This window comes from Crotalus tigris, unplaced genomic scaffold (assembly GCF_016545835.1).
Source record: "Crotalus tigris isolate CLP2741 ecotype Arizona unplaced genomic scaffold, ASM1654583v1 scf7180000019664.39723, whole genome shotgun sequence".
In the NCBI taxonomy this organism is placed as follows: Eukaryota; Metazoa; Chordata; class Lepidosauria; order Squamata; family Viperidae; genus Crotalus; species Crotalus tigris.
The window spans coordinates 13,737-39,119 of record NW_024097651.1 but is presented as its reverse complement, the minus strand read 5'-3'; the positions used below and the strand labels follow the sequence as shown (position 1 = coordinate 39,119).

Genomic DNA, 25,383 nt, shown 5'->3' with positions numbered 1-25,383 from the left:
CTCATGGGGGAGGGGGGTGAGCCAGAAGCGAGCCTGGGGCCTTTGCCTCGCCCCAGCCACTCTGCAGCTCCAGAGGACTCTCTCACAGTAAGTCCTTGCCTGCACTGGCTTCTTCCCTTCCCCACTACACTTGGCTGGGCAGGGCAGCATACCATCTGTCATGTGCTCATGTACCACAGGTGGTACACATACTACCAGTTGAAAAACCCTGCTGTCAGCTGCCTAGAGTCATTTTATCATGAGATGGTGGCAAATAAATTTAATAATTAAATAAATGTTCCGGTATTATATCTAATTTTTAAAAATGTGGTTTTCTTTTGAATGGGATCCCTACAATTACCTGAAACATGCTCTGTGTGTGTCTTCCCCATCTTCTGGGTCTCTTTCCGTCTCCCCCACATCTGGCAGGAAATTCCTTCCGTTCTGGGGCATTTCCAGTATTTATTTCTGTTGGACTTGTGCAATTTGATGATGGAAACTGATCCCAACCAGGAAGGATTTACTTTTTTCCATCTTTCAGGATCCCATTTAATTTCTTGCTGCAATTTGCTTTGGAAATGACTTAAAACAAATACTATTTTCAGGACTGAAAAGGGCTCTTGGCCTGAACTAACCAACTTGGTCTCCTGTTCTGGCCCCTCCTCTTTCTCCCCCCCCATGTCCCTTCTCCCCCTCCTCCCCTCCAGCCAAGCCCACCGTCTCCATCTCCCCCACCAAGCTGGACCCCACTTCCCCTAACACCATCCTCCTCTGCATCGTGAGGGGCTTCTACCCTGTGGAGATTGAGGTTCGGTGGCTGAAGAATGGGCAGCCAGAGAAGGAGGGCGTGGCCTTCGGGGAGGAGCTCCAGAACGGAGACTGGACCTACCAGCTCCAGGTGATGCTGGAGACCCAGCCCCAGCGGGGGGAAGTCTACACCTGCCAGGTGGAGCATGCCAGCCTGGAGGCCCCCATCACCGTCCAGTGGGGTGAGCCCCTCCCCTCCCCCTCTGGGGACCCCCTTCTCTCCTGAGAAGGGGCAGAGACCCTCTCTGTGGGGGGAGCTGGAATGGACCCTCCTGGGGGGGAAGCTGGCCCTGATCTTCCTACTCAGTGAGACTCCTTCTCCTTCCCCAGAGCCCCGTTCCTCCAATTCTGCCAGGAGCAAACTCTGGACGGGGATTGTGGCAGCCGTGATCGGGGTGATCTTCTTTGCCATGGGGCTCTCCCTCTACCTGAAGAGCAAGAAAGGTGAGTCTGGGGGCTGGATAAGAGATTGTGGGGGAGGGGACCATCCAGGGGAGGCCTCTCAGCAAGCTTAGCAGATGGCAAGGAGGCCCCCCTGGAAATTTGGGAAATTCTGTTCTTTGAGGGTCTATTGTATAAGTGAGCATCCTGCAACCTATTATGGGCTATCGATAGGGAGCCCCCCCCCTGAGTCCTCCATCCCATGAAGGGTCCTGATTGGGTCTTTTTCTCATTCCAGCAATTCCCATCCAGCCTCCTGCAGGTGAGTTTCTCATCAAGTTATAGATGTTTCTTTAATATTCATTAATTGATCCTTTAAAAGAAAAATGTGCCCGAACAAAACCTCCTAGCTGTGGATAACACAAATTTTTGAAATTTTGGGCAGCTTTTCATTAAAGAGACCTGAAAACAATGCAATGAAAAACAAGCACACACACATAAACACTAAAATCTGGCCCAGGAGGTTTCTAAGTTTTGGGAAATTGCAAAAGAGAAGGGAAGTCTCCTTGTGACATTTCACACAATTTCTGGTAAAGTGACACCCAGCTTTGCTACCACTCCCCATCCTGGCCCCATCTTCTTTGTTAATATGAAATGTCTGGGGGGAGGGAGACCTCCTTTCTTGATTAACCCCCCAGCTAAGTCAATTGGGAAAAATTCCATAAGCCTCTGGAGATGAATTGCTGGTCCTTTGCATCCTTTTCCTCTTTGAAAAAAAAGGGGGGGAGAAACTCCCTCACTTTGTTCCCACCCATCAACCACCCCCCTGCAATGTGGGCCTGTCTGGGGGTGGCTGAAAGAGAGGAATAATAAGCTATTTACACTGGTTTCACTTTATTTTCTAATTTTCTCCCCATCTCTTTTTTTCTACAGCACTCATGAATTAATTCTGCCGTCCTTCCTGCTTCCTGGTGGGAAAGGAAGGGGCTTTTTTCCATTAGCTGATGAATTTCTGTCTCTCTTTTGCAACCTCTGAAAAATGGAGGGTCAAGATTTTAAATTGGGGGGAGGAGGAGAATGGAAGCCTGGAGCTTTTCCTGCTGAGACCCCTCTGGCTTTCCTTTGAAGGCCTCTCTTTCTTGTGAGGGAGCGGTGGAGACCATCTAGACTGACCCCAGGGACTCTGGACCTGCCTGTCAGTCCAGACACCCAAATCTCTTCCGGCTTTAAATCCACAGCAGCTTCATCTTCATTACTCTTCGTCCGAATCCCTTCCCTTCGCTTTGCTATAAAAGAATAAACATTGTAGGAAAAATCCTGGAATTCCTCCTTCCTTCCTTCCTCTTCCTCCTTCTCTTTCCTCTCCCCCCAGGAGGGTCCTCCCTTCTCCCCTTCCCCTCCCCAGATTGACACCTCCCCTGCCTCTGGATCAACCATCCCAGCTACTTCAGGTCCAAAGTCAAAACTGGTTTGGGAGGAGGGTGGGCAGATCGAGGGAGGGGAAGGGACAGGACTCCCCTCCTGCTCAGAGGCGCCCTTTCTCTGCTTCCCCTCAAGCCTCCTTTTGAGGACCAGGATGCCAGGAGGCGGGTCCCGTACAAGCACTTGTGGGGAGCCACTGGGGGACACCTGAGACTCCCCCTACACTCACCCAGCCATTTGTGCCATTTCTCTCCTTCACAACTGGAGGGTTCTGCCCCATTTTGGCACCCAACGCCTCTCTCCCTCCACCTGAGACCCCAGAGGCCTTTTCCAGGACTGCCCACCTATCGCCACTGCCACCCCACAGCCCTTCCTGCCTTCGGGTCTGAAGCCCCCTCCCTCTGGGCAGAGGAGACCCCTAGAGCAGTGTCTCCTGCACAGTTTGAGGGTCCTCCTGCTTCATGTCCTGGGTGGAGGACCCCGTCCTGACCCGATGGTCCCCAACAGAGACAGTCCTGTGAGAGTCTCATGTTTGGCCCCCAACTGGAACTCATATGAGACCCCCCCCTCAGAAAAGGCCCTGAGTGGTCCTGTGGCCAATGGCCTTGATCTCTGGGAAGGTCGCCCTGATGTCCATCTCCCTGGTCTGACGGCTCCTGGGCAGGGGGTGTTGGGAAGGGTGTCTTCCCCAGGGCCTCTTGGGGCCAGAGCAGAAAGTCCAGCCGAAGCCATTCCTGGTGTAGGAGACATTTGCCATGGGGGGGGAGGGAGGGAGAGCAGCTCTGCGGGAGAGAGGAAAGATCAAGGGGGTGAGTGGAAGGCCCCTCCCTTCTCTCCAGCACCCCTAGATGCCCCTAGATAGCTCTCCCACTGAGCCTTGCCCCCTCCAGAAGCCATCCAGGCTGCTTCTGCAGGATTCCCCTGGCATCGATCTCCAAGGGCAGATTTTGTCTCCCTCCCATTCCTCATCTGGGGCACATAAAGACTAGGTCGGTGGAGGAACAGTCTCAAAACCTTACAACACAATGCCTGTCTTCACAATATTTGTGAAGGCCACACTTGGAATACTGCATCCAGTTTTGGTCACCACGATGTAAAAAAGATGTTGAGACTCTAGAAAGAGTACAGAGAAGAGCAACAAAGATGATTAGGGGACTGGAGGCTAAAACATAAAAGGAACGGTTGCTGGAATTGGGTATGTCTAGTTTAACGAAGAGAAGGACAAGGGGGGGACATGATAGCAGTATTCCAATATCTCAGGGGCTGCCATAAAGAAGAGGGAATTAAGCTATTTTCCATGGCCCCTGAAGGCAGGACAAGAAGCAACAGGTGGAAACTAATCAAGGAGAGAAGCAACCTAGAACTACGGAGAAACTTCCTGACAGTAAGAACAATTAATCAGTGGAACAACCTGCCTCCAGAAGCAGTAAATGCTCCAACACATTTGTCCGAAATGGTGTAGGGTTTCCTGCCTGAGCAAGGGGTTGGACTAGATGACCTCCAAGGTCCCTTCCAAATTGATTACTATTACTACTACTACTACTACTACTACTACTACTACTACTACTACTACTATTATTATTATTATTATGCAGTCGTTATGCAGTCAACATCACCTTAGATGCAAACTAAATCCGGCTACCCCATATTTTCCTGGAACATAATTATGGGCTGCCAGCTGGGGGAACTTGGGGAAGTATGTGTTGATGTACAGTAGCAACAGGCTTAGTTCCTTGCATCATCAGGAAGAGCCAGCAGGTGTAGGAATTTCTCACTCTTCCGTTGGACTCTTTCACTCAGCTGAACAAGAAGGGCTGGAGAAGAGAGGAGAACATTGCAGGGTTTACTAGACCCAAACCTCCTTTCTTCTCCTGCCAGTGACAGAACTGGAGTTAGAAAGGGCTCTTTGCCTTGAGGGGGGAGCCCCTTTCTGAGGACTCCCCCCTGCCCACCTTGCCCTCACAGGCAGTGAGTATTAGAGGGTCAGTGAGGCTACACATGGCAAAACTAGCCAATCTGAAAAGAAAGTCAATTATTAGTAAGGTAGTTCTTTGCTCAAGAACCGCAGGGAGCAGGCAGAGGCTAGCTGTATTTCTGAAAGTGCATTGAAGTCTAGAAATAATGTTGAGCTCCTGGTGTTACCCCAGAAATGGTCAATTATCTTGTGTAATGAGTACTGTATGTGCAGAGAGGGAAATGGGGACAAACTGACATGTTGTTTAACAATAAAGTGTCAAGCTGTGAAGATCCTTTGCTTTAGAACTGCCATGATGCTTCTAGCTGATTTCTGTGTTACGTGTACCCTGCCTGTGTTGTAAAAAATGCTGCATTAAAAGGTTAATAAAGAATGGATATATGTTAGACCTACTTTGGTAATTACTATTTGTATTTTAATAATTATTTTCAGTGAAGTCTGATTCATAGTTGAGATTTTAACATTTTATTCGATGATTTATGCCACAGGTTAAATATTTACATCCCCTTATAAATTTAGACATTGCAATAAAAGAGAAGTAGAAAGTGTGTGAATGAAAGTTGAGAGGGGGGAGGAATTGAATAGGTTCAGGCTTGTATGGATACTGGTTGTGCAAATTATGTTTTCACCTGTGTACGTTGTTAGATCACACCCTTTTATTAGCATAGGTGTAATAGTGTCCACAATAGTATCCCTCACATGTTGGCTGTGTTTGTTTGCCTGCATCAGGTCCTATGTGACTCACCTCAGATAATTTGGTTTTATTGTGTAGTCTATCTATTTGTTTAGATGGTATCTAATCAATTTCATAACATCTGTTGGTCTGTCTGTTTAACAAAAAGATTGGGCCAGGAAAGGATCCTCTCTCTCTCTCTTGCGGATTTCCTATTGCTGCATCTTCATTTCCTTTATCAAGATCCAGGCTGTGCTGATATTAAGTCACTCTTATTCTAAGTTGTATCCAAGGCTATTTCACTTGAGAAAAAATAACCTTAAGAATTTTTCTTCTGCTCCTTTCCAAGATCTTAGTGAATAGCTTCAATCTGATTTTATACTATTTCTGCCGAAGAAACTACATTAGCTGGAAGACATCAGTGGCAAAGTAATCCCAAAGCAATAAATAAATAAACCAAAAGAGAAGAATGAGAGTGTGTGAAATTATAGCATAATATGTGGTTGAAGAGCAGGCAACACCCCCCTCCCTCCCTCCCTCCCTCTCCCCCTCCCTCCCTCCTTCCCTCCCTCTCTCTCCCCCTCCCTCGCTTCTTCCCTCTCCCTCCCCTCCCCTCCTCTCTCCCCCTCCTTCCCTCCCTCCCCCTCTCTCTCTCCCCTCCCTCTCTCCCTCCCTCTCTCTCTCCCTCCCTCCCCCTCCCTCCCTCTCTCCCTCCCTCTCTCTCTCTCTCCCTCCCCCCGCTCTCTCTCCCTCCCCTCTCTCCCTCTCTCCCTCCCTCCCTCTCTCTCCCTCCCTCCCTCTCTCTCCCTCCCCCCTCTCTCTCCACAAATGTTTTAGAGTTTGATGGGTAGCAATTTTATTTATATAAAGAAAGATAAAGCGATAGCAGGTGGCAATCTCAGGTCCTTGGCCATGTCTTGAAGATATCCATGGTCGTAGATGGAGATGGCATTATTTTCCCCTTTCCCTATACAAATGAGAAAAAAATAATAAGTTGATCAAAGTGAGTTTAAAGTAAATTCTTTGCTTTGCAAAGCTTTGCGAATGCAAACAATATCAGGCAGAGAATCACATTATGTACTGATCTGTAGTATCTCTATTGGAGGAGAGTTGTCTTACCTTCTACAGCACTTCAGTAGTGGCTCACAGCCCAGCTGACCAATTTCAGAAGTTGTAGGAGGACATTGGGCGACACGGCAGAATCCGCCTACCCGATGACACTGTCGTTGGGCATTCCCTATGAAAAGAAAAAGAGGAGACAGGTAAACGATGAGTAAAGATTCCTTAATATTTGAATATATTTTCCCTTCCAAGACACTACCTTCTTCTACAGAACTGCAGGATTCCTTTATCAATTTATATTTTTATTCATTTACAACATAAAAATATCAAAATAAAAAGCAAATAGTAAGGAACAACTATAGGGAAAGAGGAAAAGGGGAAATGTGGAAAGGGGGGGAGAAACAAAAGGTGTTGACTTCCGATTCCCTGTTGCAGTAAAATAAGGCATGAAAATCGAATCTCAACTTTTTGCATTTCTGTATTAGTATGAACTAGCCATTTCTCTATCAACAAATCAGTCTAATCAGTAAACCCCAAAATCATCGTATCATTTTTTTCCACCTCAAGCACAAAGGCCAGAAGCAGTTTCCAAGTAGAAACAATAGTACTTATATTCTTTTCTTTTATCAAAACTGTCAGTTTAGCCAAATTCACTCAGTCAGCTTTCAGGCCCAAGGTGGGACTGGAACTCAGTACCCAGAGTTGCAGTATTTTGCTCTAATCACTAGACCAAACTGTTTCTCTATTGTGCCTCCTTATTCAGACAAAACATATTTGGCTGAGAATTTGGTAAACCAATACTAAAGTGAAGCATACCCCCCCAAAATAAGCTACACTAACAAAACCCCCAATAAAGTTCTTTCAAGAATTGTGAATCAAAAGAAAAATCAATGGCATATTTTTCAAATCTTTGGAGGCTCATGTTGTCAATAGTCTATACTGTTCAAAGCTATTTCTGTAAAGTAAAACAAAAAGATGTTGAAGATTATCCTGCTTTCAGTGATGATCGTATTTGTTTAAAAAGGAGTGAGTTACCAATCCTTTGTAAATTATCAGTAATTTTATTTCTTACCTGGTTCAGACAGGAATGCAAGGAAAAGAAATGTGAACAGCAGATAAAGGACCTTCATGCTGAGACTGGTTCTGGACCAAATCTTAGTCCTGGGACAGACGTGGCTCTCTATTTATGGAGTTGTAATGATTGCATCATATCACCTCAGTGAACTGTTGCAAAATAGTTCTTACCTAAGGCAACGGTGCATCTTCCTTGTATTGAAACACTCCTGTTTGTTAGCTGTTACAAAAGCCCTGAGAAGAGCAGCAGACTTAGTTGAACATCTAACCTGCTATGGCTATAAAAGATGGGAGGCTCAGGACTTGCAGTGTCTGAATGGGTCAAAGAAAATTCCTTACTGAATTGCTGCCCAAACTCTACAGTCCACGATGATAATGCTCGGCCAGGTTCACCAATGGCTGGACTTTGGGAAGAGCCCTTAGAACTAAGTGGTGGAAATCTGGGGTTGGCACTGCTATCATGGGCGACACCTTTTTATGGGTGGGTTTTGGGAAAACAGCTGCTCTGCTTCCTGGTGGGTCTTTGTGGCACTCAGATGAAGCACAGACTGATTTGGCTTTCCTTGAAGTATTCCTCCCTCATCCAGGTGATTTCTATTTCTCTCAAGACAGAGAATATGCAGAGTTGGAAATATCCCTGCAGTCTTAGTTAAGGGTTAATAATAATAATAATGATAAAGTGGGAAGGGACCTTGGAGGTCATCAAGTCCAACCCCCTGCTCAGGCAGGAAACCCTATACCATTTCGGACAAATGGCTATCCAGTTTCTTCTTAAAAACTTCCAGTGTTGGCGCATTTACTGCTTCTGGAGGCAGGTTGTTCCACTGATTAATTGTTCTCACTGTCAGGAAGTTTCTCCTTAGTTCTAGGTTGCTTCTCTCTTTGGCTAGTTTCCACCCATTGCCTCTTGTCCTGCCTTCAGGCACTTTGGAAAATAGCTTGACTCCCTCTTCTTTCTTGACTCCTGAGATATTGGAATACTGCTATCCTGTCCCCCCTCGCCCTTATGTTCATTAAACTAGACATGCCCAATTCCAGCAACCGTTCCTTATATGTTTTAACCTCCAGTCCCCTAATCCTCTTTGTTGCTCTTCTCTGTACTCATTCTACAGTCTCAACATCTTTTTTACATTGTGGTGACCAAAACTGGATGCAGTATTCCAAGTGTGGCCTTACCAAGGCATTAAAGAGTGGTATTAATACTTCACGTGATCTTGATTCTATCCCTCTGTTAATGCAGCCTAGCACTGTGTTGGCCTTTTTGGCAGCTGCAGCACATGGCTGGCTCAGATTTAGGTGATTGTCTACTAGGACTCCGAGGTCCCTCTCACAGTTACTACTATTGAGCATGGTGCCACCTATGCTGTACTTGTGCATTTGGTTTTTCTTGCCTAATGTAGAACCTTGCTTTTTTCACCATTGAATTTCATTTTGTTAGTTAGTGCCCAGTGTTCAAGTCTGTCCAGATCCTTCTGTATCTTAAGCCTGTCTTCTGGAGTGTTGGCTATTCCTGCCAGCTTGATGTCGTCTGCAAATTTGATGAGTTCCCCATCTATCCCCTCGTCCAAATCGTTGATGAAGATGTTGAAGAGCACTGGGCCCAGAACAGAGCCCTGGGGCACCCCACTACACTCTTCCCTCCATGTAGATGCGGTTCCATTGAGGACCACTCGGCTGAGTACGGCCGGTCAGCCAGATATGGATCCATCTGGTGGTGATTCTGTCTACCCCACATTTTTCTATCTTATCAAGAAGTAGGTTGTGGTCTCCTTTATCAAATGCCTTACTGAAGTCCAACTAAATTATATCCACAGCGTTCCTCTGATCCACTAATTTTGTCACTTGGTCAAAGAATGCAATAAGATTTGTCTGGCATGATCTGTTTTTGACAAACCCGTGTTGGCTTTTAGTAATGACTTTGTTTGCCTCTAGGTGTTTCGCTGATTCATTGTTTGATTATCTTTTCCAGAATCTTCCCAGATATTGAGGACAGGCTGATAGGTCTGAAATTTCCTAGATCCATTTTTTTCCTTTTTTGAAGATGGGAACTACATCAGCTGTTTTTCAGTCCTCTGGTAGTTCCCCTATGCTCCAGGATCTTTGAAAAATATAGTTCAATGGTTCTGAGATCACATCTGCCAGTTCCTTGAGCACCTTGGAGTGTAATCCATCTGGTCCTGGTGATTTGAACTCATCTAGGCTGGACAGGTGCTCACTTACCATTTTCTTGCCTATCTTAACTTGTGTTTCTATTATGTTTTTTATGGTACTATTTTTGATAGGTTGATCTGTATTTTCCCTTTGTGTAAAGAGAGATGCAAAAAATGAGTTTAATAGTTCTGCTTTCCCCCTATTGCTTGTCACCTTCTTGCCACTTCCACCCACTAATGGGCCAATCATTTCCTTCATTATTAGAACATTTCCTATTGATTAGTCATTAGGCCATGTCAAGATAAAGAATATAAAACACAGAACATCAACAAGATTGCATATAAAAACAGAATTTAGAAAAATAAGTACAATAGAATAATCATAAAAAATGAAAATAGTATTTCTTTATAACTCCAGAATGTACTACCAGACCATAATTTCCTTCTGAAAAGGAATTTATTATATATAATTTTTGAATTCTGAGCACAGAGGAAATACAATTTTTAAATATTAGGATCCCAAAAGATTGTTTCTCTAAAGTGCAATCCAAGATATTGATCTCCCTCTTTCTTAAATAATTGTCATACAAAATAAGAGATGTACTACATCTTCAATTTCTGGAGCTCCACAAATACAAGTATATTCATTGTAAGGAGTTTGGAAGATTGAACTCAATACTTGGAAGGTACATTTGTAGCAGCTGATGCCTTTCAATGTGCCAGCCTTACTGAAGATGGTCTGACCATCTTGGTTATTATTATTAAGGTCCATAACTCATGCGGCGGAATCAATCTCCTTCCTCTTTCTAAAAAAAAGAATTAGAATTCAAAGCACTCTGACAGAGTGGGATATCCAGTGCCTTTCCTGATTCAGACAGAGAAACCAAGATTCACTTGCAAGAGAGAGAAAATACATTCAAGAGCACAGTTCCTGTCTGTCCTGTAATGTGAGCCAAAAAAAGCATAACCTGTGATATTTATCCTTTTCTGATGCAAGATCCCTTCCATGTTGCTCCAGTCTGATGTTTACACCAAAGGCAGTCACTGGAGACGTAGGAGAAGAGGTCTCAGAGACAGGGAGGGTGATGATTGCAGTGAGAAGGAGCTTCTGCTCTTGGGACCCTGAACTTCTTCCATGTAAGGAGGGGTAGCTGGAGAAAAGCAGGTTAGAGAAAAGTCACAGATAGACCCCTTGGGGCAGTGTTCTCTAGTGGTCTTAGTCCTTCCTGTTAGGGCACGTCCAGAAAGTCATGCTGGATGGAGATAGTTGAACAGGTAGGAAAGTGACTTCTGCTGTCCTTCAATGGGGTCTGTTGCCTCCAGAGGCTGCTAGGGAAGGTCACCCAGAGTTATGGAGTTTGGTGCCACTCTAGGTTGGTGACCCTTAACTCTAGTGCTGCCTGTGCTTTAGCTCCATGAAAGCCCACAGTATCCTTGAACCCAGCGCAATGTTAAGAGTTTGGGATTTTCTTTTCAATGAGATCTCCATGTATTAATCCTAATTTGGAGCTGATTTTATAATTCCTTGTAATTGAAGTGAAATTTCATTTGCCATCTGTTCTAGAAACATCATTTTTTTGCATGAGACCTGGCTAAGAGGCAGGAAAGTGACAGCCTGGGATAGCACCATTGGCACAGAGAGAGAAAATTGTAGAGTGGGTAGAGGTTTTAGTTTCCTTGATACTTTCTGTGTTGTCTTTCCATACTGATACAATGAGAGCCATTACATTTTGACATTTCTTGGTTTAAATAAAACCAAGAAATGTGCTGTTAGGTCTGCAGTTGAGGTGGTTGCAGCACCCGCAGTGCGGTGGATGGTGTATCCAGATTTCTTGCCACAACCACCCGGAAGTTGGTTTAGACTGAGGGACCTGGTGGCAGTTCCTCTGGTTGTGTTGATGCACTTGGTGTTTTGTGGCTCCTGTGACATTCCCATCTCTGAGACTTTGTTTGTCCTTCCTAGAAGCTTCCATGTGCTTATAGTTTGGAGTCCCTGTGTTCTGGTTTATCTTGGTCGATTGTTGATTATTTTTGTTACCTGGAGGGGGGACGTTAATATATACAGCTTGGCCTAGAAGGGAGAAGTGGGGGATTTAGTGACAGGGGGAGCTGATGGGATGGTCAGGTCCACCCTTACAATGAGGAGCACAGGGTGACCAATATCCCATGTCCATCATTGGAAAGTTCTCCCACTGTGTTGTCCTCAGCTTCCACTCTCAGTGCCTGCCTACCAGATCGTTGGTGGCTCCAGGTACCGGCTGTTCTTTCTGAATGCCAGGTTTCTCTTGTCCATGATGTTACCTGCCATGTCTCCCTGAAGCCTAGTTGTGCCCTGAGGGGAGGAGACCTCAGTTGCAAATGTGGCCACCAGCTTTATGGGTTTGCCTCAGGTGAGAGTCCGGGAAGTGGAGGGGGGTTGGCTGTGGTCATCCATGGTTTATTATAGGCTCTAAACAGGTTGCAACTAGAGTTTTCCTTTGTCTCAGGGGGGTTGCAAGAAAATTTCTACAGCCTGCTGAAGTATTTTGTGTGAATGTGGCCCTTATCTTTTAGTACCCAGGTTCAACCTTCAGAAATAAACCATGGTTAAAAGTTGCAAGTGTGAATGCAGCCATTGGTGAAGTGATCAGGTTAAGGGGGTTGTATGGCTGTGATCAGAGGTAGTCTGGTGTAGTGGTCAAGGCGTCAGACTAGTAACCAGGAAACCATGAGTTCTAGTCTTGCCTTGGGCACAAAGCCAGCTGGTTAAACCTGGGCCAGCCAACCACTCAGAGCCCTGGGAAAGAGGCAATGGCAAACCACTTCTGAAAAACCCGGTCACTAGTTGAGGCTGTGGGGCTTCCTGACTCTGGCTTCAGTTTTACAAAACCAGCCAAGTCGACTCCATTTTGCTAAACATGGACAGATTTTTTTTCATCTGGTTGCTCTCTATAAAAGTGGCAGGAAAACTCCAATCCTGATTGTGCAAGGGAGTAACAAGTCCTCATGAAGGCTGAAGACAGGCTGATGAAGTTGGGGTCCTGGAAGGGCAGGAGGGCTGCAGGAGGTGTTGTCCCTTCCTGTCAAGGGCTGGGAGGGCGTGCTGGGAAAGAGGAAGGCAGGTGGAGCCCCTTTGTTATCCGGCTCAAGCAGCCTCAGGCATGGTTGGAAAAGGTTTCTTTGAGGGAGAAGACTTCCAAGCAGACAACAAGGATGATTGTTTGTGCTAATAGCGTTTGGGGACTCTTATCAGTTTCCCTACCAATAATATTATTAAATTATATATCCCAATTTTATAAATTGTATAAATTCCCAATTCTGCTCTAAGGGCAGGAGATGAAGTCCTTTTATCCACCCTCAAGATACTTCTCAGATGATACGATCGGATTTGTTCTAGTAGTAATATAAATTAAATCACAAAGTTCAGCTCACTGAAAGTGCATAATGGTAACATTGGTATTTTGTATTTAATAATTCAGTCTAAGGAAGCAGCATACCTATGATTTTTTAAAAAGAAATGAACAGTGCATTCACTTGTGCCTTCTAAATGAGCTCCTTTGATGTTGAGGGAGCCCAGATCCAGTCCCAGAGAAAAGATCCCCCAGGTAAGGAAAGGTGTGAACTTGCTCTGTTGCCTCCTCATCGATTAGCCCTATAGGGCAATGCTGTCCTTTCCCAAAGATCATAATTATTGACTTTGACTTATCCATAATCAGATAATTATTGTGAGAATAGGAGCCTCTTCACAGCACATGCAACCCAAATGTCATATTGGCAACACCTTTCTCCTACCTTTTGGTACATATCAATCCTACTGCTCATGGCTCCATTGACCCCCAAACACACTCTCAAACAAATAAACAAAAATGGGATGGAAGGGACCATGGAGGTTTTCTAGTCCAACCCCCAGCCCGTAGCAAGAGATCCTAGACCAATCCACACCAAATGAATGTCCAGCCTCTTTTTGGAAATGTCCATTAATGGAGCACCCACAACTTCATGAGAGAAGCTGTTCCACTCATTAATTGTTCTCACTGTCAGGGCTTGTAGGAAGGGCTTTGAGTAGGGTCAACTTCCTGAGTTCTATTTGAAGGGCAGTCAGTTTCTTCCATAATATTTCTATATTTACTGGGTCAAATGCTATAAAGGCAGCAAACCATTATTTCCTCTGACTGCTATTTTTATAGTTAGATGGTTCAAGACAAAAGAATTGTCAAGAGTGGATCACATCTGCCTAAAAATTGCTGGTTCTTCCACAAGGACTGCACTTTTCATCCACCTCCTATCAATTCTTTTCAAGTGGAAGTTCGCATGTATTTTTGTCACAATATCTGTTAGAGAAATGGGCCTGGAATTGCTAGGATCCTTTTTATTCCCTTTTTATATATATAAGAATTACACTTGCCATCTTTGGCCCAAATGGGAATGGTGAATATTATTTATATGTGTAAATGTATCTGTCAATGGAGGGTCCCACCAGTGGGGATATTGCTTAAATTTTTCAACTGGTAGAAAATCCTCTCCAGAGGCTTTATTGCTCTTCAAAGCTTTTATGATGAATTTGATCATGAGAATTTTAGGCCAAAAAATAGTTGATACGTTGTCTATCATATTGGTAGATTTTTAATAAAATGGTTGGTTAATGTTAGTGGCCCCTAAAGGTTCATAATACATATATGTTTTATCATCAGTAGGAGAGGTAATCCCATAGGACTCTGTTTAAAAATCTGAGATTTGGTCATGATTGAAGATATCATTATTTTGGCTAAGACCATATAAAAATGTGAGTTTTCCATCAGTACTACACATTCCTATTGTACAGAAGATCCTTTGATTGGACACAGAGTTTCTCCTTGCCTTCACGAGTGTGTAGCAGAAGCCTCTGCTGGAATTGGTTATGTCTAGTTTAATGAAAAGAAAGACGAGGGGGGACGTGATATCAGTCTTCCAATATCTCAGGGGCTCCACAAAGAAGAGGGAGTCAAGCTATTCTCCAAGGCACCTGAAGGCAGGACAAGAGCAACGGATGGAAACTAATCAAGGAGTGAAGCACCCTAGAACTAAGGAGAAACTTCCTGACAGTGAGAACAATTAACCAGTGGAACAACCTGCCTCCAGAAGGGGTGAATGCTCCAACACTTGAAATTTTTAAGAAGAGATTGGACAGCCATTTGTCTGAAATGATCTTTTGATCGTTTCCTCCCGACTGCATATCCCAATCCTTATTTATCATCCTTACAAATGCCATGGTGAAAACATTATTTGCAGCAGAACCAGTTCTTAAACACCCTGATCCTGAGGAAACTTTCATCATGCAAGCTGATGCTAGTGATGTTGCGGTGGGCACAATCCTCCTACAAAAAAACCTTAGGGGGGGATCTGTAGCCCTGTGCCTACACTTCACGAAAGCTTTTGGAAACAGAGAGGAGATGGGCTGTTTAGGAGAAAGAGACTTTTGCGGAGAGATGGGCGTTATTAACTTGGTGCCATTTCTTGGAAGGGAGTAAAGTGCCTTTCAAAGTATAGACTGAATTAATAATTAATAATCTTGAATTAGCTAGAGAAGTCACAGTTGGATCTTTCACATACACACCAACATTCCACTCACTTTACAGAAAGGGAAGGACAAACACAAACCTGTGGGACTTTGTAGATGCCTGCTAATGTTGACATCTGGATGGAGATGTCTCTGCTAGCTCCATCAACAAGAGCCAAAAGCTTGTCCTTCCGTCCACAGCTGTAGTTGGGAACATTGGCTTCTCCAGTAGAGAGCATGTCCAGCAAGGCATCTGAAGTGCCGAGGGTGTTATCATAGTTGTCATGGATGTTGTAACCAAGTGGAAATTGTGCAGGAGCTGGGGATTCTCATTCACCAGTTCAATATTGCAAATCATGCATAGTAACTGTGCATCATCCAAACTAGTGGAAACCATGATCATGTTAATATTAGCATCATCAATATCAACAACAACAAAAATACTTTTCTCCATTTAATCACCTTTTTTCTCTACAAACTAGCTGAATCATAAGCCAATATTGATCCAAATGATACCCATCACCCCTTAATATTATTAGTGTTGAAGATGGGGATAGTCCTCAAAAATGTTTAACAAATCTGAAACATACAATTATTTTTAGCAGTACTAATATTCATAGCCCAGAATAATTCAATCTTTAAAGAAGAACCACCATTAAAGGAAGGAGATTTTTGATAAGTGACCCAGAGAAGCTGTTCTAAAAACAAGTCATCTTCTATTCCTTTAAAAATCAGACATTGCATATCAATCAGTTATAAAAATATGTAAATGGTTGGGCAGAGGAAATAAGAACCATTTCAATCATTACATTCAACCAAAGTAAATATTCCAGCCATGGATTTAGAATTGAACAGAGAAAGGGAAATAATGTGGACTTCTTTCAGGTTTCATTTGCCTCATGTTTCTAATTTCAGAAAATAAGGCAAAAGGGAGAGGCTGTGTTAATGAAATCTGTCAGATCCTGCAATGTAAGAGTAAGTAAAACAAGAAGAAAAAAAGAAGAGTGTTAGAACTGCAAATGGAGGGAATGAAACTCCATCGCATGACTTACAACTGAATCTGACTAGATGGAGCCACATTGAAAGGCAATGTTTTAGGTGTTATTCCTGATGCAGAGATGACTATACCAATGAGAAGATCTCCTGGCCTATAATAGCTCCATGGCTTTTCTCCATCCTGGTGGCCCAAATTCAGTGGGCACTTCATCCTCAGCTTCCCATAGAGTGGCTGGGACAGCAGCTGCATCAGAAACAGAAGCAGAAGCATTCTCCAAAGTGCCTGAAGGCAGGACCAGAAGCAACAGGTGGAAACTAACCAAAGAGAGAAGCAACCTAGAACTAAGGAGAAACTTCCTGATAGTTAGAACAATTAACCAGTGGCACAACCTGCCTCTAGAAGTAGTGAATGCTCCAACACTGGAAGTTTTTAAGAAGAAATGGGAGAGCCATTTGTCTGAAATGGGATAGGGTTTTCTGCCTGAGCATGGGGTTGGACTAGATGACCTCCAAGGTCCCTTCCAACTTTATCATCATCATCATCATCATCATTATTATTATTATTATTATTATTATTATTAAGGTCAATAACTCATGCGGCAGAATCAATCTCCTTCCTCTTTCTAAAAAAAGAATTAGAATTCAAAGCACTCTGACAGAGTGGAATATCCAGTGCCTTTCCTGATTCAGACAGAGAAACCAAGATTCACTTGAAAGAGAGAGAAAATACATTCAAGAGCAGTTCCTGTCTGTCCTGTAATGTGAGCCAAAAAAAGCATAACCTGTGATATTTATCCTTTTCTGAGGCAAGATCCCTTCCATGTTGCTTCTGTCTGATATTTACATCAAAGGCAGTCCCTGGAGACGTAGGAGAAGAGGTCTCAGAGGCAGGGATGGTGATGATTGCCCTGAGAAGGAGCTTCTGCTCTTGGGACCCTGAACTTCTTCCATGTAAGGAGGGGTAGCTGGAGAAAAGCAGGTTAGAGAAAAGTCACAGATAGACCCCTTGGGGCAGTGTTCTCTAGTGGTCTAAGTCCTTCCTGTTAGAATATGTCCAGAAAGTCATGCTGGATGGAGATAGTTCAACAGCCAGGAAAGTGACTTCTGCTGTCCTTCAATGGGGCTTCTTGCCTCCCTAGGCTGCTAGGGAAGGTCGTCTACTTATCTGAGCCAGAGTTTGGGTTTGTGATCCGATTTTATGATCCATGTAGAGGTTGGCAATGACAGGTGAGAGCACCCATGGGATCACCCCTCCCTCCATCCTTCTTAAAATAGCATTGAGATCTTTCACAAGGGAGAAAACCTGCGCGGATCCTCTTATACATCCAGTCCATGGATATGGATTCTTTTTTCCCTTCTTCTAGCAAAATATTCCCTCCACTCCCACCCAGAGGAACGGAGCCAACCTCAAGAGGGTCGATTCTGGGGAGGGGGTCCCAGGGCCGATTCCTCTCCCCATAAAATCCGCCCCCCTTCTCCGCTTCTCCCTCTGCGCGGAACTGTCTCCTCCATCGGGTGAAGTCAAGGGAGGCTCTGCCCGGAGACCGATGACGCTACGGAAGGGAGAATTCCGATTGGTCCTCCTGCTTCTTCTGGGCCCGCCCAGTTCCGAAGTTCGAGGGAAATGCCTCCTCCCCCCCCCAATCCAGACCCCCTGATTCTGCCTCTGGGGCTGGGAGCCTCCGCGTCTCCGTCTCTGGTCTCTCTGGGGCGCTTGTGGGGCGGCGTCCATGGGCTCCGCTGGGCTCCCCCTGATGCTGCTGCTGCTGGTAGTTGGAGCGCTGGCCCGGATCCCCGGAAGCGAAGGGGGGAAGGAGACCCCCGGTAAGGAGGGGGCTGGGCGGGGGGAGGGTTGGGGGAGGAGGGGGCTGGGAAGCACCGCCGAGACTCGTGGGGGGGGCAGAGGGGGAAGAAAGCTGCTAGCTCTTCAGAGGGTAAGAGTGACGGGAGCCGGCGACAGCCTCGATCTCTGCGTGGTCTCCTCCCCCTTCCCTCCCCACTTCCCCCCCAGGAGGGCGGAGAGGGACCCCCTCTTTCCCGATTGTAGCAGAAGTGGGGAGTCGCAGCCGGGCCCCTCTATCGCCCCCCCCCCAAATGGCCGAGTCGGAGTCGGAGCGGCTGCGTGGAAAGAGGAAGGGGAGAGAAAGCGAAAGCGAAAGAGGGAAACTGAGGCATTTTCAGACCTGAATCCACACAAGGAAAAAGCTGCATTTTGGCCAAAGTTTTTTTCCTCCTGCTTCATGTCCTGGGTGGAGGACCCCATCCTGACCCAATGGTCCCCAACAGAGGGAGTCCTGTGAGAGTCTCACTTGTGGCCCCCAACTGGAGCTCATCTGAGACCCCCCCTCAGAAAAGGCCCTGAGTGGTCCTGTGGCCAATGGCCTTGATCTCTGGGAAGGTCGCCCTGATGTCCATCTCCCTGGTCTGAGGGCTCCTGGGCAGGGGGTGTTGGGAAGGGTCTCTTCCCCAGGGCCTCTTGGGGCCAGAGCAGAAAGTCCAGCCGAAGCCATTCCTGGTGTGGGAGACATTTGCCATCGGGGGAGGGAGGGAGAGCAGCTCTGCGGGAGAGAGGAAAGATCAAGGGGGCAACTCTGAGTGGAAGATCCCTCCCTTCTCCCCAGCACCCCTAGATGCCCCTAGATAGCTCTCCCACTGAGCCTTGCCCCCTCCGGAAGCCATCCAGGCTGCTTCTGCAGGATTCCCGTGGCTTCGATCTCCAAGGCCAGATTTTGTCTCCCTCCCATTCCTCATCTGGGGCACATAAAGACTAGGTCGGTGGAGGAACAGTCTCAAAACCTTACAACACAATGCCTCTCTTCACACTATTATGAAATCGTTATGCAGTCAACATCACCTTAGATGCAAACTAAATACGGCTACCCCATATTTTCCTGGAACATAATTATGGGCTGCCACCTGGGGGAACTCGGGGAAGTATGTGTTGATGTACAGGAGCAACAGGCTTAGTTCCTTGCATCATCAGGAAGAGCCAGCAGGTGTAGGAATTTCTCACTCTTCCGTTGGACTCTTTCACTCAGCTGAACAAGAAGGGCTGGAGAAGAGAGGAGAACATTGCAGGGTTTACTAGACCCAAACCTCCTTTCTTCTCCTGCCAGTGACAGAATTGGAGTTAGAAAGGGCTCTTTGCCTTGAGGGGGGAGCCCCTTTCTGAGGACTCCCCCCTGCCCACCTTGCCCTCACAGGCAGTGAGTATTAGAGGGTCAGTGAGGCTACACATGGCAAAACTAGCCAATCTGAAAAGAAAGTCAATTATTAGTAATGTAGTTCTTTGCCCAAGAACCGCAGGGAGCAGGTAGAGGCTAGCTGTATTTCTAAAAGTGCACTGAAGTCTAGAAATAATGTTGAGCTCCTGGTGTTACCCCAGAAACGGCCAATTATCTTGTGTAATGAGTACTGTATGTGCAGAGAGGGAAATGGGAACAAACTGACATGTTGTTTAACAATAAAGTGTCAAGCTGTGAAGATCCTTTGCTTTAGAACTGCCATGATGCTTCTAGCTGATTTCTGTGTTACGTGTACCCTGCCTGTGTTGTAAAAAATGCTGCATTAAAAGGTTAATAAAGAATGGATATATGTTAGACCTACTTTGGTAATTACTATTTGTATTTTAATAATTATTTTCAGTGAAGTCTGATTCATAGTTGAGATTTTAACATTTTATTCGATGATTTATGCCACAGGTTAAATATTTACATCCCCTTATAAATTTAGACATTGCAATAAAAGAGAAGTAGAAAGTGTGTGAATGAAAGTTGAGAGGGGGGAGGAATTGAATAGGTTCAGGCTTGTATGGATACTGGTTGTGCAAATTATGTTTTCACCTGTGTACGTTGTTAGATCACACCCTTTTATTAGCATAGGTGTAATAGTGTCCACAATAGTATCCCTCACATGTTGGCTGTGTTTGTTTGCCTGCATCAGGTCCTATGTGACTCACCTCAGATAATTTGGTTTTATTGTGTAGTCTATCTATTTGTTTAGATGGTATCTAATCAATTTCATAACATCTGTTGGTCTGTCTGTTTAACAAAAAGATTGGGCCAGGAAAGGATCCTCTCTCTCTCTCTTGCGGATTTCCTATTGCTGCATCTTCATTTCCTTTATCAAGATCCAGGCTGTGCTGATATTAAGTCACTCTTATTCTAAGTTGTATCCAAGGCTATTTCACTTGAGAAAAAATAACCTTAAGAATTTTTTTCCTGCTCCTTTCCAAGATCTTAGTGAATAGCTTCAATCTGATTTTATACTATTTCTGCCGAAGAAACTACATTAGCTGGAAGACATCGGTGGCAAAGTAATCCCAAAGCAATAAATAAATAAACCAAAAGGGAAGAATGAGACTGTGTGAAATTATAGCATAATATGTGGTTGAAGAGCAGGCAACACCCCCCTCCCTCCCTCCCTCCCTCTCCCCCTCCCTCCCTCCTTCCCTCCCTCTCTCTCCCCCTCCCTCGCTTCTTCCCTCTCCCTCCCCTCCCCTCCTCTCTCCCCCTCCTTCCCTCCCTCCCCCTCTCTCTCTCCCCTCCCTCTCTCCCTCCCTCTCTCTCTCCCTCCCTCCCCCTCCCTCCCTCTCTCCCTCCCTCTCTCTCTCTCTCCCTCCCCCCGCTCTCTCTCCCTCCCCTCTCTCCCTCTCTCCCTCCCTCCCTCTCTCTCCCTCCCTCCCTCTCTCTCCCTCTTGTCTCTTCCTCCCTCCGCTCCCTCCCCCTCTCCTCCCTCTCCCTCCTTTCCTCTCTCCCCCTCCTCCCTTCCGCTCTCCCTCCCTCTCCCTCCCTCCCCCCTCTCTCTCCCCACAAATGTTTTAGAGTTTGATGGGTAGCAATTTGATTTAGATAAAGAAAGATGAAGCGATAGCAGGCGGCACTCTCAGGTCCTTGGCCATATCTTGAAGATATCCATGGTCCTAGATGGAGATGGCATTATTTTCCACTTTCCCTATACAAATGAAAAAAAAATAATAAGTTGATCAAAGTGAGTTTAAAGTCAATTCTTTGCTTTGCAAAGCTTTGTGAATGCAAACAATATCAGGCAGAGCATCTCATTATGTACTGTATCTGTAGTATCTCTATTGGAGGAGAGTTTTCTTACCTTTTACAGCACCTCCGTCGCTGCCAACAGTCCTGCCGCCCAAGATAAACATGTTTCGGAGGACATCGTTTGCGAAAGCATTTTCCTCCTAGACGACGACACCGTGGTTGGGCATTCCCTATGAAAAGAAAAAGAGGAGACAGGTAAACGATGAGTAAAGATTCCTTAATATTTAAATATATTTTCCCTTCCAAGACACTACCTTCTTCTACAGAACTGCAGGATTCCTTTATCAATTTATATTTTTATTCATTTAGAACATAAAAATATCAAAATAAAAAGCAAATAGTAAGGAAAAACAATAGGAAAAGGGAAAATGTGGAAAGTTGGGGGAAAAACAAAAGGCGTTGACTTCCGATTCCCTGTTGCAGTAAAATAAGGCATGAAAATCGAATCTCAACTTTTTTCATTTCTGTATTAGTATGAACTAGTCATTTCTCTATCAACAAATCAGTCTAATCAGTAAACCCCAAAATCATAGTATCATTTTTTTCCACCTCAAGCACAAAGTCCAGAAGCAATTTCCAAGTAGAAACAATAGTACTTTTATTCTTTTCTTTTATCAAAACTGTCAGTTTAGCCAAATTCACTCAGTCAGCTTTCAGGCCCAAGGTGGGACTAGAACTCAGTACCCAGAGTTGCAGTGTTTTGCTCTAATCACTAGACCAAACTGTTTCTCTATTGTGCCTCCTTATTCAAACAAAACATATTTGGCTGAGAATTTGGTAAACCAATACTAAAGTGAAGCGTACCAAAAAAAATAAGCTACAATAATAATAATAATAATAGTAATAGTAATAGTAGTAGTAGTAGTAGTAAAGTTGGAAGGGACCTTAGAGGTCATCTAGTCCAACCCCCTGCTCGGGCAGGAAACCCTACACCATTTCGGACAAGTGGCTGTCCAGTCTCTTCTTAAAAACTTCCAGTGTTGGAGCATTTACTGCTTCTGGAGGAAGGTTGTTCCACTGATTAATTGTTCTCACTGTCAGGAAGTTTCTCCTTAGTTCTAGGTTGCTTCTCTCCTTGATTAGTTTCCACCCGTTGCTTCTTGTCCTGCCTTCAGGTGCTTTGGAAAATAGCTTAATTCCCTCTTCTTTATGGCAGCCCCTGAGATATTGGAATACTGCTATCATGTCCCCCCTTGTCCTTCTCTTCGTTAAACTAGACATACCCAATTCTAGCAACCGTTCCTTATATGTTTTAGCCTCCAGTCCCCTAATCATCTTTGTTGCTCTTCTCTGTACTCTTTCTAGAGTCTCAACATCTTTTTTACATCGTGGTGACCAAAACTGGATGCAGTATTCCAAGTGTGGCCTTACCAAGGCATTGAAGAGTGGTATTAATACTTCACCTGATCTTGATTCTATCCCTCTGTTAATGCAGCCTAGCACTGTGTTGGCCTTTTTGACAGCTGCAGCACACGGCTGGCTCATATTTAGGTGATTGTCTACTAGGACTCCGAGGTCCCTAACAAAACCTCAGTAAAGTTATTTCAAGAATTGTGAATCAAAAGAAAAATCAATGGCATATTTATCTTTATCAAGATCCAGGCTGTGCTGATATTAAGTCATCAGACAAAGTCATTCTTATTCTAAGTTGTATTTAAATGGTATTCAAAATGGTATTTAACTTGAGAAAAAATAATCTTAAGAATTTTTTTTCTGCTTCTTTCCAAGATCTTAGTGAAAAGCTTAAATCTGATTTTATACTATTTCTGCCCAAGCAACTACATTAGCTGGAAGACATCAGTGGCAAAGTAATCACTACAATAAATAAATAAACCGAAAGGGAAGAATGAGACTGTGTGAAATTATAGAATTATAGCACAAATTATAGCAAATTATAGCACAAAGTCCAGAAGCAGTATCCAAGTACAAACAAAAGTACTTATATTCTTTTCTTTTATCAAAACTGTCAGTTTAGCCATCTCTGCTAACTCCATCAGCTTTTGTAACCGTTCATCCAAGATGGGAATGGAAGCATCCTTCCAACAATTGCAGGATTCCTAGGACCACAGCAAGATTTCTCTGACCACACAGATCCATCTCTGCTGATCTCCTGCAGCAGCTCAAATAAATCAGCCATTAACCCAGGTTTGAAGTCTGACTCAAAGATGAATTAGCTGGTAAGCCTACATCTATTAATGTAGGAGGGAAGAAATAATTCTATTTCATATGAAGAATAGACCTTACTGTGATATATTTCTCTCCAGTATTGCCAAGGATCCTTGCTGAGTTACAGTGGCCAGTTGCATTGTGTGTTTTGGATGAAGACCTTGAGTGAGCTGAGAATTTGGTAAACCAATGTTAAAGTGAAGCAAATCAACAAAAATAAGCTATAATAACAAAACCCCCAATAAAGTTCTTTCAAGAATTGTGAATCAAAAGAAAAATCAATGGCATATTTTTCAAATCTTTGGAGGCTCATGTTGTCAATTGTCTATACTGTTCAAAGCTATTTCTGTAAAGTAAAACAAAAAGATGTTGGAGATTATCCTGCTTTCAGTGATATTCGTATTTATTTAAAAAGGTGTGAATTACCAATCCTTTGTAAATTATCAGTAATTTTATTTCTTACCTGGTTCAGACAGGAATGCAAGGAAAAGAAATGCGAACAGCAGATAAAGGATCTTCATGCTGAGACTGGTTCTGGACAAAATCTTACTCCTTGGACAGACTTGGCTCTCTATTTATGGAGTTGTAATGATTGCATCATATCACCTCAGTGAACTGTTGCAAAATAGTTCTTACCTAAGGCAACGGTGCATCTTCCTTGTATTGAAACACTCCTGTTTGTTAGCTGTTACAAAAGCCCTGAGAAGAGCAGCAGACTTAGTTGAACATCTAACCTGCTATGGCTATAAAAGATGGGAGGCTCAGGACTTGCAGTGTCTGAATGGGTCAAAGAAAATTCCTTACTGAATTGCTGCCCAAACTCTATAGTCCACGATGATAATGCTCGGCCAGGTTCACCAATGGCTGGACTATGGGAAGAGCCCTTAGAACTAAGTGGTGGAAATCTGGGGTTGGCACTGCTATCATGGGCGACACATTTTTATGGGTGGGTTTTGGGAAAACAGCTGCTCTGCTTCCTGGTGGGTCTTTGTGGCACTCAGATGAAGCACAGACTGATTTGGCTTTCGTTGAAGTATTCCTCCCTCATCCAGGTGATTTCTATTTCTCTGAAGACAGAGAATATATGCAGAGTTGGAAATATCCCTGCAGTCTTAGTTGAGGGTTAATAATAATAATAATAATAATAATAATAATAATAATAAAGTTGGAAGGGACCTTGGAGGTCATTTAGTCCAAGGTAGGAAACCCTATACCATTTCGGACAAATGGCTGTCCAGTTTCTTCAAAAACTTAAACTTGTTTCTCTCCTTGATTAGTTTCCACCCGTTGCTTCTTGTCCTGCCTTCCGGCGCTTTGGAAAATAGCTTGACTCCCTCTTCTTTGTGGCAGCCCCTGAGATACTGGAACACTGCTATCACGTCCCCCCATCGTCCTTTTCTTCGTTAAACTAGACATCCCCAATTGCAGCAACTGTTCCTGATATGTTTTAGCCTCCAGTCCCCTGATCATCTTTGTTGCTCTTCTCTGTACTCTTTCTAGAGTCTCAACATCTTTTTTTACATTGTGGTGACCAAAACTGGAGGCAGAAGTCCAAGTGTGGCCTTACCACTCCTTATTAGGAGTCCTGTGAGACACAGAAGATCAACTGAAATTGAGAAGGAGAACTGGGTTCCAAAAGCTGTGAGTGTTGGTTACATTGAATGTTTCCTGCTGCTTCAGTTACAAAGGATCTCATGGGGGCCATATTTTTTTATTACTTATCTCTGCATTTCAGTGGTGAGAATAATATGGCTTTACACTTAGGCAAGAAAAAATGAATGCACAGGTATAGAATAGGTGATATGTGGCTCCATAGCAGTAACTGTGAGAGTTTGGCTCCAGAGGTTTTGGGTGCTCCATCACTGGAGGTTTTTAAGAATAATTTGGAAAGCCATTTGTCTGGAACGGTGTAGGGCTTTCCAGCTTCAGCATGGGATTGGACTAGCAGGTCCCTGCCAACTCAGTTATTCTGTAAGTTCTGTTGGTTCTCAGGTGTCGCATCCAGTTGCCATGGATGCTGTAGAGATTTAGAGATGGTTTCAGAGTGAAGCACAAGCATTTTCCCATGCCCTGAATAACACAGTAACTTAAAATCTGTTTTCACAAAACAAAACACTCAGACTTAGTTA

General features: G+C 44.4%; 2 protein-coding genes and 2 long non-coding RNA genes across 5 annotated transcripts; 2 read left to right on the top strand and 2 right to left on the bottom strand.

Moving 5' to 3' along the window:
* Positions 1-646: 646 nt before the first annotated feature.
* LOC120317495 (DLA class II histocompatibility antigen, DR-1 beta chain-like) lies at positions 647-2,482 on the top strand (the record flags this gene model as incomplete). The annotated part of the gene is made up of 4 exons (XM_039364144.1): positions 647-968; positions 1,117-1,230; positions 1,466-1,489; positions 2,101-2,482. Coding segments are annotated over 4 exons (474 nt in total), but the record flags the coding sequence as incomplete, so codon positions are not given.
* A 3,594-nt stretch (positions 2,483-6,076) lies between these two features.
* On the bottom strand, positions 6,077-7,795 carry LOC120317496. Its single transcript, XR_005559252.1, has 3 exons — positions 7,372-7,795; positions 6,357-6,474; positions 6,077-6,204 (listed from the first exon to the last, which is right to left on the bottom strand). It is a non-coding gene; the product is annotated as an uncharacterized LOC120317496 (long non-coding RNA).
* A 13,064-nt stretch (positions 7,796-20,859) lies between these two features.
* On the bottom strand, positions 20,860-24,469 carry LOC120317494 (myotoxin-1-like). The gene is made up of 4 exons (XM_039364143.1): positions 23,718-24,469; positions 21,141-21,258; positions 21,053-21,056; positions 20,860-20,987 (listed from the first exon to the last, which is right to left on the bottom strand). Exons 1-4 carry the CDS (start codon positions 23,773-23,775, stop codon positions 20,919-20,921), a joined length of 249 nt encoding a protein of 82 aa, XP_039220077.1. The 5' UTR covers positions 23,776-24,469; the 3' UTR covers positions 20,860-20,918.
* Positions 22,519-23,633, top strand: LOC120317497. 2 transcript variants are annotated; one of them, XR_005559253.1, is made up of 3 exons: positions 22,519-22,579; positions 23,059-23,265; positions 23,353-23,633. It is a non-coding gene; the product is annotated as an uncharacterized LOC120317497 (long non-coding RNA). The 2 variants fall into 2 exon arrangements; XR_005559254.1 differs by having other exon boundaries at positions 22,532-22,579; positions 23,064-23,265.
* Positions 24,470-25,383: the final 914 nt, after the last annotated feature.

Coding starts and splice junctions, on each gene's coding strand:
- LOC120317494 (XM_039364143.1), bottom strand. CDS start 23,775: ATGAAGATCCTTTATCTGCTGTTCGCATTTCTTTTCCTTGCATTCCTG. Junction 21,259..23,717: donor TGCATTCCTGTCTGAACCAG/GTAAGAAATAAA, acceptor TTCTTTTCATAG/GGAATGCCCAACCACGGTGT.